The following is a 13,003-nucleotide window of genomic DNA, read 5'->3' on the forward strand; positions in this document are numbered from 1 at the left end:
TCTTCTTTTTTTTTGTCTGGTTCCTGTTCCTCGTCTAATAGAGCGAGCAGCTCTCCGCCCAGGAAATGAGGGTAACGGCCGCAGTGTAAAACATCTGCTGTTTAACAGAGCTCTGCTGCCTGCCCTGTGTCCACATCAGGAAGCCAGGAGCTGAACACGCTGAAAAACTGACATTAGAGGCAGCAGCTCTCACTTTCTCTGGCCTGTTTGCCACTGAGGCAGTGATGACTGACATGCCAACAGGCCTCGCATGGCAGTGGTGTCTTGCCAAAGTGACACACACGATTACCTGGTGGCTGTGAAGGTGAACGACTGCCAGGCCAGAGAACTGAACCAGTTGGAACTGGCATGTCTAAAAGTAGAAGGGTGAATTTCATGGGATGGAGAGCCAACAGGGCAGGCCTGTGTGGTGCACTGTCCTGGGTGCTTTTTAGAGGTTGGATTGTGTATTTTCAAAAGGAAGGCGAGACTAAAACAAACCAGTGATGGTTTCAATCATTCTGTCTGTGTCTGAGGGATGATTCAACGGGGAAGTAAAGATAGTAAATTGTCATTGTGCAGTCTTTGGTCTTGGAATTTTTTTGTTATTTTTTTAGGCTTTGCCCAAATGTGTTTCCCATGAGTGTATATTTACCGGGACAGTTATGAAGAATGAGCTATTTGTCAAACACTGGGGACATTCAACAAGTGGAAACTCCAGGTAAAAATCCCCTAAAATACTAGCAATAATAACAACAGAAAACAATGATTACCCAGACAAAGATGCCATAGATAAGATGCCCCGCAGTGCCAGCTGCACCTCTGATTGCCATTAATGATAAGAGGGTGAAGAAATGAGTGAAACTATCATATGTCAACAACCACCACTACAGCTAGCCCTGGTCTCTGGGAGCTTTGATGGGTGTGCACTGCCGCCTGGTGGCCAAAGATGGTGAAACGCTTTGTAGTTTTCTTTTTTTATGATCCACACATATAATCTATAATGGCATGATTGCAGATCTTCTTCCTGTATCATTCTGTCTGAGGGATATTATAACAGTGGAAATATTAGAGGAAAGAATTCTTCTGTGAGTTCAGAGGTTTTTCCTGCCCCCTTTAACATACTGCACGGCCTCTGTGCCTTTCTGACCCGGTACAGCGAACACACCTCATGAGTCTGCCATGGGGAATTTCACACCCTTCACCACAAGGCTTCGATGCCAGCACCTCAAGGTCTTTGAGTGTAACATGTTTTGCTTTCCCATCATTCACTGTGGTCCTTAGTGAGTCTCTGAGCCAGAGGAGCCGAGGGGGGACAGTCTAAAAATCATGTGACCACATCAGAGATGATCCTGCATACATTTCATACCTGTGGCAGAGTGACATGATGCTGAGGCCTTTTTGTGACTGTTGAAGCTGTTGGACAGTGGAATGAGTCCAAGTCCAGCTGCTGTCACTCATATAATAATTAATGCTTTTTACAGCTTCTTATGGTCCTTTTAACTACCTTGATGTTGTTGGGTATATTAAATTAGGTCATATTGGAGCCTATAATGTGATCACATGTTTGGGATGTAAAATCCTAATCTTCAAAGTATGGGAATGCGACAGGCCTACATCTTTAAAGTACTCTCTTTCTACATCTGATAATAAGCAAAGAATTGAGGTGTTTGTACATTAAAGTGATATATGTCCACTTAAGAGAACATGGATGGGATTTTTTTTATCCGTAACCATCATCTCATTCAAAATTTACAACAAACAACGAGGCTAAATTATTACAGATTTAACATTAATTTCGGCTAATTGAACCGGAGAACAACGTGCGTCACGTCACCTGCCGACTGTCTCCAGGGTTACAACGCACGTTTACTCACGTGCGTGTTTTAAAGTACGTAGGCTGCTTTGTGAATTGGTTTCCTGTCCGTTATTGTGGCTCTTTTCCGCGCAGTCTCCAAGGGCTGCGCTCAGCGTTGCTTCTGTGTTTATGAGAGTACGAGACGTCGTTTCAGCGTGAAAACTGACTGAAAATGAAGACTTGCGTGGAGTTGGTGGATGAATACTAACCAGAGAGGGTTAACAAGGCAGTGACGACGCACAGGACGCAGAGACAGCGGAGAGACAGACCTCTGAAGTCCTTGCTGGAACAATATTGCATCCGGACGTTATGAAGTTTGGCCCGGAGAGGCTGAGAGAAGTGGTTGCGCGCACGTCCGTGCAGCTTTGCGCACTTTAGATGGACTGAAATCACCTGCAGACTCGTTTCTGGCTCGTCGATGAAAACCTGGTGAGTGCGTCCTTCAGCCTTTAGATTGTGACACTGAAAACTAGTCTTGGTCTGCATGAGCTGGTTTGTCTACAAACCAAACACTTCTGATTATCGCAGGTGTCACAGGTTAAAAAAATAATCATTTAGTCTTGTAAACCCCAACGGAAATATCACAGACATGTGCATATAATTAATATAACATTATCACACTTTTGCCTTTTGACAGGTGACGGCTGTCAGTTGCCCAATGGACAAATATGAAAAGCTGGCCAAGATTGGTGAAGGTTCCTATGGGGTGGTGTTCAAATGCAGGCACAGAGATACTGGCCAGATAGTTGCCATCAAGAAGTTTGTGGAGTCCGAAGACGACCCGGTCATTAAGAAGATTGCGTTGCGAGAAATACGTATGCTGAAGGTGAGATTAGTATTACCCAATAGGATCAAGTTTGCTCACAGGTGGACAGGTGCGCACACAGGTAGCCTACACATGCACTCATTGGGTTACAGTTCATGATATGTTGTCAGTTTGTTAGGATTATACACATGGCAGTTTCAAAGAGCCCCACAGGCGTTTGGACCTTAAACCCTCTGTAGGTTTTAATTCAACACTTTGTTCAGCATTTTAGGCTCTGAGCGCTGACACGCCGTCCATGTTCTCTGTTGGCCTTTCAGCAGCTGAAACATGTGAATCTGGTCAACCTGCTGGAGGTCTTCAGGAGGAAAAGACGGCTCCACTTGGTGTTCGAGTTCTGTGAGCAGACGGTCCTCAATGAGCTGGACAAACACCCTCGAGGGTAAGTCAGGGGCAGCACGGCGGTCTACAGACTGTGTCTTAGTTAGCTGAGCTCATGGTCATACTTAGAAAGGAGAAAATAATCATCATGTTCCAGCTTCTGAAGTGCGTCTGTTTTCCAGTTTCTAACTTATGATGCATTGTTGAATATTTAACTACCCAAATGTCAAATCAGTTAGTCGGCTCCCTCTCAACCAGCGTTACAGACTGCTGGCACGTTAAAGCATCCCTGATAATCATCTTACAGCTGCCTTTCTACTGCATGTTGAGCACTGTTACTTTAAACATGTTAATTACATTTTGCTAATAATACTCACCTTTACACAACTTGAATGCAGGACTTTTAGTTGTAATGGAGTATTTTGGCATTGAGGTATTGCTACAGATGACCCCGAAACTCATTGTGTATTATTAGTTAGGAGTACTGCTTAACAGAGACGGGCAGCAGAAAGAAGAGGGTGAATTACAAAGAGGAAGCTAAGACTGTTGCCAGGACGGTGTGAGGAAGAAACGGCCGAGTCTGAAGCTGAATAGTACTTCAGTATTTTGGGGAAACGGTTCTTCTTTCTGCTCCGTGCTTTTAGGACTTCTCACACAATCCATGCTCACAAGATAAGACTTTAGCTCAGTTTGTGTCACGTGAAGTCACACCACAAGCCCAGGTCACAATGCCGTCCGACCATTTTCCCTTTTCCCACAAGGCCGTGCAGCAGAAACTCTAGCCGGCCCTGAAAACAAAGGCGCTGTTGCTGCTGGAGACAGGCCTAAGGTTACCTGGGTGACAAGAGGGCTGATTAAAGCGCCGATTCTTTCTTGAAATCGCTGGAATAACAGACGAGGAAGACGTGACCGGTGAATCGGTTTGGCTTTGTTCCTCTTGCAGCGGTCAGTGTTGCTTTGTCTCGTCCTCTGCAGGGTGCCCGAGGCTCAGCTGAAGAGCATCGTGTGGCAGACGCTGCAGGCTGTCAACTTCTGCCACAAGCACAATGTCAGTGTGTTTTTATCTGCTTCTTTTCTCATTTTCATGTACTGATTGTGTAATTTTCTGTCTTGAAGGGTAAGTTTTTAAAGAGACTGCTGTCTCCAGTGCACTGAAGTAATAGCTTCCTCCTCCACACTGGCCATTCAGTGACCTGTTCCTAGTATGACTTCACTATAAAAGATGGGAAACAAAATCAACTCTGACCAACTGTATAATGTATTTATACCACACCACATTTTACAGTGTGGCTGGGAAGAGGAAATGACAGCAACAAGTAGCTCTCCCAACACGGCACCAGATTATTCACTGTTCTCTGTTAAAGGCTTTATTTAGGCTTGAATGCCCCCACAAGTATCACTGAAGTCTTAGTGACTGTGTTGTCGTGTTCAGTTTCAATACTGAAATGTGTATAGGTTTCCGATCTCTTGCTATTGTTCCTCCTCGCCTTAATATGCGCCTCTTTCTGTCACTAAGAGACTGCGTATCATGTTGCCAAATCCTTGATCCTGAGCGTTTGTCTTGCAGTGCATCCACCGTGATGTAAAGCCGGAGAACATCCTCCTCACCAAGACAGGAGTCATCAAACTCTGCGACTTCGGCTTCGCCCGCATCCTGAGTAGGTCATCCAGAGAACCGGAGCAGTTATGTGCGCTTAGTGTGAATGTACCTCTAATGACTTATTCAGCTCCTGCCGATGGCCTCCTCACTTTCAGTGTTTCAATGAACCGGCTGCATAGGAGAACCATTCAGGCCGTTAGTGCGTCTCTGTGCGGTGTGTCTCTGTTTACCCTCCCTGCTGTAGGTTTTGGTGTCACGTTACCATACATTAACATGTGGTCATTCAGCACGCCTTGTAATCCTCTCCCCTACAATGTACGTGTTATTCACTGTTCATTATTTAGTATCTAAGTGCACGCGTGTCAGTACAAGATGCATCTTCGTCTGTCTGTGTGTGCTACACTCAGCAGGACCAGAGGATGACTACACAGACTACGTGGCGACCCGGTGGTACCGGGCCCCCGAGCTGCTGGTCGGAGACACTCAGTACGGGCCTCCTGTGGACGTGTGGGCTCTGGGCTGTGTCTTTGCGGAGCTGTTACATGGGAATCCACTCTGGCCCGGGAAGTCTGACGTTGATCAGCTCTACCTGATCCGAAAAACTCTGGGTACGCTGACAAGGGATCGCTTTTATGGATGCTTACAAGCTGACTTCTATAACTGTGACGATCACTTGCACAGATGCTTTCTTGACATTTCTCATGATCAGCAAATCAGATTCTATAGTGTAGTTTTTAAATTCATGTTAAAAATCAACACATCTATTATCACACAGTCCTGTGCTTGTTGGTTTGCTTTACTTACACACCATAAACAAACTGCAGACGGCTTGAAGGCAGACCAAGATCCACATTTTCAAGCTTTCACACCATCCTAGTCTGACTGGAAACCAAACAAATGCAGCAGAGTTTGTGTGAACTGAAGCAATCAGTTCAGAGTGAAAACACCCTGAAGAAACATGAAGAAACTTCTCTGAACTGGAATCTTGGCTTCTCTTATCGCAGCCTGTTGCATACAGAAAGCAGGCCTCGCTCTTTCCTTTTTAAGGAGATAAACTTTCCTAAGGATCGTAAGACTTGCAAGATGTTTACCTTCATTTTTTACTGATTTTTCCTGATCTCATTTCTGACCTCAGGTGACCTGATCCCTCGCCACCAGCAGGTCTTCCGCTCCAATGTTTTCTTCAGTGGAGTCAGTATCCCTGAACCTGACACAATGGTATGAGTCCTGTTACCTCTGAGGATGCATTTGTTCCTCGATGGAGAGGCGGTGAAGAGTGTTTGATGTTACTCTGTTTCCACTTACATTTGCTCTTAGGAGCCCTTGGAAAAGCGCTTCTTCGGAGTGTCTCTTCATGCCCTCCAGGTTATGAAGGTATGTCATGTTGACTGATGTACCGGCTTGATTTTACCTTATTAAAGATATGTCATATCAGCAGAAAAGCTAAAGCTACTACATGTCGTTTAGATATCTTAATTCTTTCTTTAATTACCAGTTTATTTAGGTAATGTTCTGAAATGCCACATATTTTGCCACATGCTCAGTCCGTGCGTCTTTGTGTGAGCAGTCATGCCTGGTGATGGACCCCTCTCTCCGGCTGTCCTGTGAAGAGCTGCTGGAGCTGCCGTACTTCCAGGAGGAAGCAGGAGCCAACTGGGGCCGCGACGGCGAGCGGCCGGGCAGACGACATGACAAAGGCTCCCGACGCAGACAGGCAGGGGTAAGAAAATGGAAGTGCTTAAACCTTAGAGAAGTTCTCAGGAGATGGTTCGGGTGGTTCACACTTCCTCTCTTCCCTTCTTCCCTCTCCAGGCTCAGTACCTGCCTCAGTTACCAAACAGCAACATCTCACCAGCACCGGACGTCAAGAAACAGGTGAAGCACAAGTACCACCTGCCCAACATCTAACAAAGCAACAGATGGATCTCCAAGCTTGAGGCTGAACTGAGAAGGATGGACTCGTGCTTTGCTTTGTGCTGTCATTTCAATACAGTCGTATATTCTTGGTGTGACGGTGAGACAGTGTATTTTAATTCTGCGGTCTCTTTCACTTGTCATTTTCGTGGACATTATCACAAACATTCTTCACACAATAGTTAGAGAATTTACCATCACAGGTGAGGCGACACACTTACAGTATACTACCAAAGAATACAGGAAGTGTCAGTGCTGAAGACGCCTTGCAGCAGATGCAATGGGTTCGGCATTGTCACACCTCTGTCACGATGTTAAATATCTTCTACACGTCACCAGTGTGCCATCATCACTTTTTTCATAGCGCCGTCATTGACAGAAACTCATCCCATGCAGGTTTATACTGGCAACAAAATATGTACTACAAGTTAGGATCATCTCTAAACAAGATTATTACATTTTATTAACTTTAATTTTCTCGTGCTTTACTCTAAAGATCTAGTTAATAAAGGTTAATGTTGTAAACTTTGTATTATAAAACTAAAAAATAAGTACTGAATGTAATAGAGCACCATATATAACACTTGATGTGTAACTTCCTGACAGTCTTATTAAGATTTAATAAAACCTGCCATGACACTTGGTACTCGGAGTAATTTGATGGGTTCTGAACACATTGCAGCCTCAGTCTCTGACAATGATCCCCACAGTCTGACATGGACATTCACTCTGTTGCTCAGACACAGGACAGTGATACACGGGAGCTTGCATCGACACAGTGACAGGCTGACACACAGCTTGACCGATCGCCTGACCTTGAACTCATCAAATTACAGATGTAACTCCTTCCAGAGTCCACAGTCGAAATGAGGCACTTCCAGACCAGACAGAAATATTAGTCGTACAAGGTTCTGTATTTAAAATCACCCTTCAGGTATTATCTCAGCAGGAAATTCACAAATTACAAAAACATTATAAAAACTCCAGTTTGTTTTTTCTTTGGTTCGTTTACATGCAAATATCTGAGTGACTGTGGGAGCTCAGCCTGAAGATGAATGGACTGAGCATTCACATGTGACCTTCAGAAAGCCAGTTGGGTACATGGGAACGCTACACGTTACTGGTTTAAACAGGATTGCAGCACCATCACTGTTTCTGAGTTCATGGTCGGCGGAGGCCATTTTAGCGAAGTCATGGCAGAGTTACAGAGTTACAGGCACAAGAGAAAGAAATTTACATCAATGTTCTTGATCTACACGCAAAATTAGGTCCCTTAGTATCAAACGATCCACCTTTTGGAGGTTTAAGGCCAGAAGAAAGGTTGAAAACACACGACTGTACGATAAAATATCATTGCTGTCGTGGAGTTGCGATGATCTCGTACCTGCGAGGCACATTGGCGAAGCTGCTGTACTCAGGGCTGAGATCTATGCTGTCAGGTCCTCCAGGGCACGAAAAGGTGAAATGCTGAAGAAGTGACACCATAAAGAGGAAAAGCTCCATGCGAGCGAGGGACTCTCCGACGCAGGATCTCTTTCCTGAGAGACAACAGCAAACACGGCAGTGAGAATGAGAATATATGAGATGAATGAAGAATTGGTGCAGGGATTGGGTTTATACCTGCTCTCTGAAACACATCAGAGTTAAGAAAAGAGCTAAACTTCAAACACTAACATCTGTTTAACGAGCAGGTCCAATGATTCAGCCAATCACTGATTCTGCCGCTGAGGGAAAATTACTTAAATTTTACCTGCAGAGAACGGCAGGAAAGCAGGGTTTTTCTTAAAGTTGCCATTCTCGTCCAAGAAGTGCTCGGGGTTGAAGGACCAAGGCGTCGCCCACATTTTTTCCTCTTTCAGCACAGAGTGCAACAATGGAATGATCACTGTATCCTGTTGAGAGGAGACATTGCATCAGATGGGACATTTTCCATGATCTGGAAATATTCTGCATCAATAACACTTCATATGATGGAAGCAGAATACCTTGGGGATCGTGTAACCCCTGAAAGAGATGTCATGGAGAGCGTAGTGAGGGACGCTCATGGGGACAATATCCATAAGACGCTGAACTTCATGGAGGACTGCATCTGTGAAGGAAAGGGACTTCCTGTCCTCCATGCAAGGACTGCGCTCCTGTCCAATCACAGTGGCAATCTCCTGCTGCATTTTCTCTGCAGAACGAGGAAAACGTAGATTTCACTCATGCTGTCCCCGGTTTCTATACGAAGCAAGTACAAGGATGGTCTTCCACACTGGTTTCTGTGACCTACCCTGTATTTTGGGGTATCTGATGAGTACATTTAGTGCAAATCTGATAGTTGAGCTGGTGGTTTCGGTTCCTGCCAGGTACAGATTCAACACTGTTGACACCAAGTTGTCATAGTGGAACTCAGTTGTGGGTAAATGCTTCTCCTGAAGAAATAAAACAAGAACCATTTTCCTGATATGACGATAAAATTTGCAGGATCAGAAGTTGAGTTCAGATGCACTTGAGGGGGATCATCAGCGCACCATTGATCTGAACTGCTCAGTGTTTGCAGAGCTGTGAGTTATTATATGGAGTACGTGCATCAGTGAATAAGTACATGTAATGAGTAAGAAGCTTATCATGACTTAATTAAAGACATGCCTTGATTCTGGTGAATGAACCGAGCTCGGTCATACCTGACTGAGTCTCAGGAGGAAGCAGTCGATGTAATCTCTGGGCGAGCTGGGGTCCAGCGTGGCCTGGTGCTCCTGAATCTTCTTCATTGTAAACTCTCTGAGCACTTCAATCCTGGCAAACATTTTGTGCTGTCGACCCGGCAGCCATTCCATCAGCCGAGGGAAGATGTTATACAGCTGCGATGTGCAGAGGAAAGGATTCATGTGAGTAATGTGTCCCATATCGAGTCGTTAGCTGGGGAGGTCGTCCCTGCCAACCTTTTCCATTTGTCTCACTGCTCAGACAAAAACACACAGTAACACTTTCCGTGAAACCACATCTATATAGTGGATTATGGGGGCATTCATAGTGAATCATATATATATTTTATGCACTCTTAATATTTCATCACTACACTCAAAGCACATGCTGTCAGCTTTGAGGACCTTGCTCAAAAAAGCTTAATCTTCCAGATCAGTGGTCTTCCTCACCACTAACCCCCACCCCTCCTCTTACCTGACCCCAGGGACTGCTGCCAAATCTGATGAAGTCTGAGATTATCTGCAGAAGGTAGAGGAAGTCGTCATCGTCATAGCTGAAGCGTTGACCAAACACCAAGCAGCAGATCACATTAGACACAGTGCAGCTCATGAAGTAGGTGGGATCAAACGGTGTGGCTACGAAAAAGGAGTAAACGTCAGTAAACCTTCAGTGTGACCGCTGGAAAAGGCCAGCACCACTTTTCATTATTCTGTCCCCCATCTTAGAGTGGTATGTTCCATGTCCCCTGTGCAGTCCTGCCTTTGTTTTGACTCTTTAGATCTTACATTAATATATCCATTAGCAATATATCAATGTACACTTTGAAGGGTCACAGGGGGCTGCAGCTAATCCCAGTCTGTGGTGTTAGCTTCCAAATCTCTTCCAAATCTCTCAGCCTTACTTTGAGTTTATTGAAGCAAGCCTGAAGTCCATAAGCATTGGTTTATTGGAACAACAGTGACTTTTAAATTAAGACACTGTATATACCCAATGGTGAAATGCACAGTCACTGTCCCACATACAGACCTTTGGTGTGAGTGATGCGGTCCACCAGATGTTTGCTCTCTTCCAGGATCCACTCTTCCATCCCCTTTCGTCCCATCCCAAAGTCTCTTAGCGTTGTCAGGGTGAAGCGTCTCAACTGCTTCCAGCGGTCTCCATTACTGATCGCCAAACCTTTGAAGATGTAGAAATGGTTATAAATACTTAAAAAGAAACTAAAACAGCAAGTTGAAAAGCCGGTGTGCTTAAAACAAAACAAAGCAAACTGTGGGAGTGAGACCATAAAAAATTTAAATAAGAATAAATCGACGAAGTTTTCCAAAAAGTGCAGGAAACATTTGGGAACATTTGTTACACGTATCACAAATCCCCATCTCACCATAGCCCCTGGTAGCTCTGACGATGAAAGCAACAGGACCTCTGCCAGTGAAGTCCTCTGCTTGGTCCACCAGTGCCTCCTTCACCGCATCGTAGCCCACCAGAACCACACTGCGCTGAGGGCCCAGGTACACAGTCAGCACTGGGCCATAGGTTTCACTGAGCTGGAGGTTAAACAGAGCAGCTTACATGCCTTTGACTCTTGTACAGACATGCAAGGAACAAACAAAGTAAACATACCCTGTGTACTGCACAAACACGCTGGGACTAACAAAAACATGAGCATACAGGTCACAAACACAAAACTACATCTACAACTGAGACTAAGAGTAAAATAAGTGAGCAGAGGCAGACTTAAAGCACAGTGTGTCTAGATTTCTCTTCACAAAACTGTTTTCAGTAACTGCAATGAAAATCAGCGAAGTCCTCAAACTGTCACCTTCAGCAGAGTTTTAAATGGAGCTTTCTTGTCCAGCTGCAGCAGGTTTCCTATCACTGGCAGGCCCGTCGGTCCTGGAGGTAAACGCAAGCGTCTGCGGCGCGTCAGGCCGAACAGCCACAGCAGAACAACGAGCAGCCCCGCAGAGATAAGCGTGACGGAGAGCTCCATACCGTCCCAGGAAGAGGAGTCCAACTGCGTCCTCTGCAGAGAGAGCCTGGTTATATGTTTACTGGTCCGCTGCGCAACCTTTTCCCTGTTTTCCCAGTTTACTGCGAGGGTTTGCGCAAGTGCACAGAAATCAGTGCGGACAGCAGCAGCAGTACACATGCAACAGGCAGCCAACAGATGGCTCTAACAGGACGGAAATATTTCGGTTACATCCTGTATTTTCTTTCTGCTGGACTGTTAGTTTTGTGAGAGCCTCTTCACGCAGTGACACTAACATGTCATCCAGCCCTGTGCAGCATCTTTTTATGAGCATAATACACGTGTTTCTGTTGAAGGAGATGTAGCCTGCATGTCGAGCACCAGCTGCTGGTTTCTGGACACTGAAAGTCTCCAAGCTGTCACAGTGAAATACAGTTGATGGATTGTCCTTTACCAAAAATCAGAATGCTTCAATATTTTACCCATTTCTCTCCAAGTCACAGCTGTGCAGTGAGTGCTGTGTTTTATTTTGAAAAGCAAGTGACAATAGCGCAATAAACATGTAAAAGTTGATGATTATAGATCTAGATTTGAAGCACAATTGTCAAGGACTGAGTTTGACAATAGCCTCTTCTCTTTCAAGGAGTGTTTCCATTTTCATGGCTTTATTTTGAATATTCTAACAATGATACCTTCATAGTGCAAAATCAAATATGTCATATAAAATACAGTGTTTTGTAAGTGAATGTGGCCGTGATCTGGTATCTGCGAGGCGCCTTGGAAAAGCTGCTGCACTCTGAAATGAGGTTTATACTGTCAGGGATTCAGCTCAGGAAAAGGTGAAATGTCGCAGCAGTGACAAGGATTGAAAAGCTCCATACGAGCCAGAGACTCGCCAACACAGGTTCTTTCCACCCTGATCCATTCGGATGAGAAGACAGTCAATAAAGTCTCCTGGGCAGCTGAGGTCTAGTGTCTCTTTGTGCTTTTGGATCTTCATCTTGATAAACTCTCTCACCTCTTCATTCTGGGCAAAAATAATGTGCTGGTGGTCGGACAGATGCTCCATCAAGCAGGGAAAGATGTCATACATGTGTGGGAGGGAAGTTCACAGCACACTGCAGCTCTGTTTGTCAGGGGATGATAAAGCATGTTTGTTCCAAAATGCTGTCCATAAATTCTGGTAAAGTGTCACTGAATATTCTCTCTTCATGAGTCGCGGTAATGATGTCAGGACACCATATGAACACTGGGCTGAAAAACATGGATTCATGTTTGGTGACTTTCAGGCTCCTTCCGTCAGTAAATGAGCTGATCACCTCCAGTGTGGCAGTCCATCACGCATGCTATTTGTTCAGATTAAAATGTAGTTTAAAATGCATATTTGGTGTCTGTTGGGTAAATCAAGGCGAGCGTGAGTCAAGCCTCAGTGTTTCAGCGGCTTGTGTAACGTTCTATGTTTACGTTACACAAACTGCCATCAGAAAGAGATAAGAATGAAAGAGTGCAGCTGATGCCAGAGACATAAACACTCCCACAAGGTTTGACTTTATTTTTTCAGTTTTACCAGAGGTGTTTATGATTGATAAGGTGTCTTCTTTGTTCTCAGTGTCTCTCGCTTGTCACGTTGTTACTGTACTGAATGTAGACACCAGAACCCATTTAGGACTGAAGCTGTGATTAATGGCTGGACAAAGTAAACTTCACTTGACAGATTATGCAATAATCCTCTTTCACATCAATCTCGTGCGAAATATGTGCTCTTACAACAGCAGCTGAAAACACAACTTTGAATGTCTCTACGCAGGCTCTCAAGTGTTTGCTCTCCTCTTGGACCCACTCTTCCATCCC

The 13,003-nt window shown here is 44.8% G+C and overlaps 2 protein-coding genes across 3 annotated transcripts; one reads left to right on the forward strand and one right to left on the reverse strand.

Annotated features, from left to right (window-relative positions):
* Positions 1-1,913: 1,913 nt before the first annotated feature.
* On the forward strand, positions 1,914-7,144 carry LOC143323037 (cyclin-dependent kinase-like 1). 2 transcript variants are annotated; one of them, XM_076734593.1, is made up of 10 exons: positions 1,914-2,266; positions 2,475-2,663; positions 2,921-3,042; positions 3,957-4,029; positions 4,549-4,639; positions 4,989-5,189; positions 5,717-5,799; positions 5,899-5,955; positions 6,149-6,301; positions 6,394-7,144. In XM_076734593.1, exons 2-10 carry the CDS (start codon positions 2,496-2,498, stop codon positions 6,487-6,489), a joined length of 1,044 nt encoding a protein of 347 aa, XP_076590708.1. In that variant the 5' UTR covers positions 1,914-2,266; positions 2,475-2,495; the 3' UTR covers positions 6,490-7,144. The 2 variants fall into 2 exon arrangements, with proteins under 2 accessions (XP_076590708.1, XP_076590709.1); XM_076734594.1 differs by having other exon boundaries at positions 1,972-2,266; positions 4,992-5,189; positions 6,394-7,139.
* A 244-nt stretch (positions 7,145-7,388) lies between these two features.
* Positions 7,389-11,320, reverse strand: cyp2y3 (cytochrome P450, family 2, subfamily Y, polypeptide 3). The gene is made up of 9 exons (XM_076734588.1): positions 11,003-11,320; positions 10,565-10,727; positions 10,210-10,359; positions 9,658-9,818; positions 9,162-9,338; positions 8,768-8,909; positions 8,481-8,668; positions 8,246-8,387; positions 7,389-8,033 (listed from the first exon to the last, which is right to left on the reverse strand). Exons 1-9 carry the CDS (start codon positions 11,171-11,173, stop codon positions 7,846-7,848), a joined length of 1,482 nt encoding a protein of 493 aa, XP_076590703.1. The 5' UTR covers positions 11,174-11,320; the 3' UTR covers positions 7,389-7,845.
* Between the last annotated feature and the right edge of the window lie 1,683 nt (positions 11,321-13,003).

The sequence above is a fragment of the Chaetodon auriga genome, chromosome 7 (assembly GCF_051107435.1).
Source record: "Chaetodon auriga isolate fChaAug3 chromosome 7, fChaAug3.hap1, whole genome shotgun sequence".
NCBI lineage: Eukaryota > Metazoa > Chordata > Actinopteri > Chaetodontiformes > Chaetodontidae > Chaetodon > Chaetodon auriga.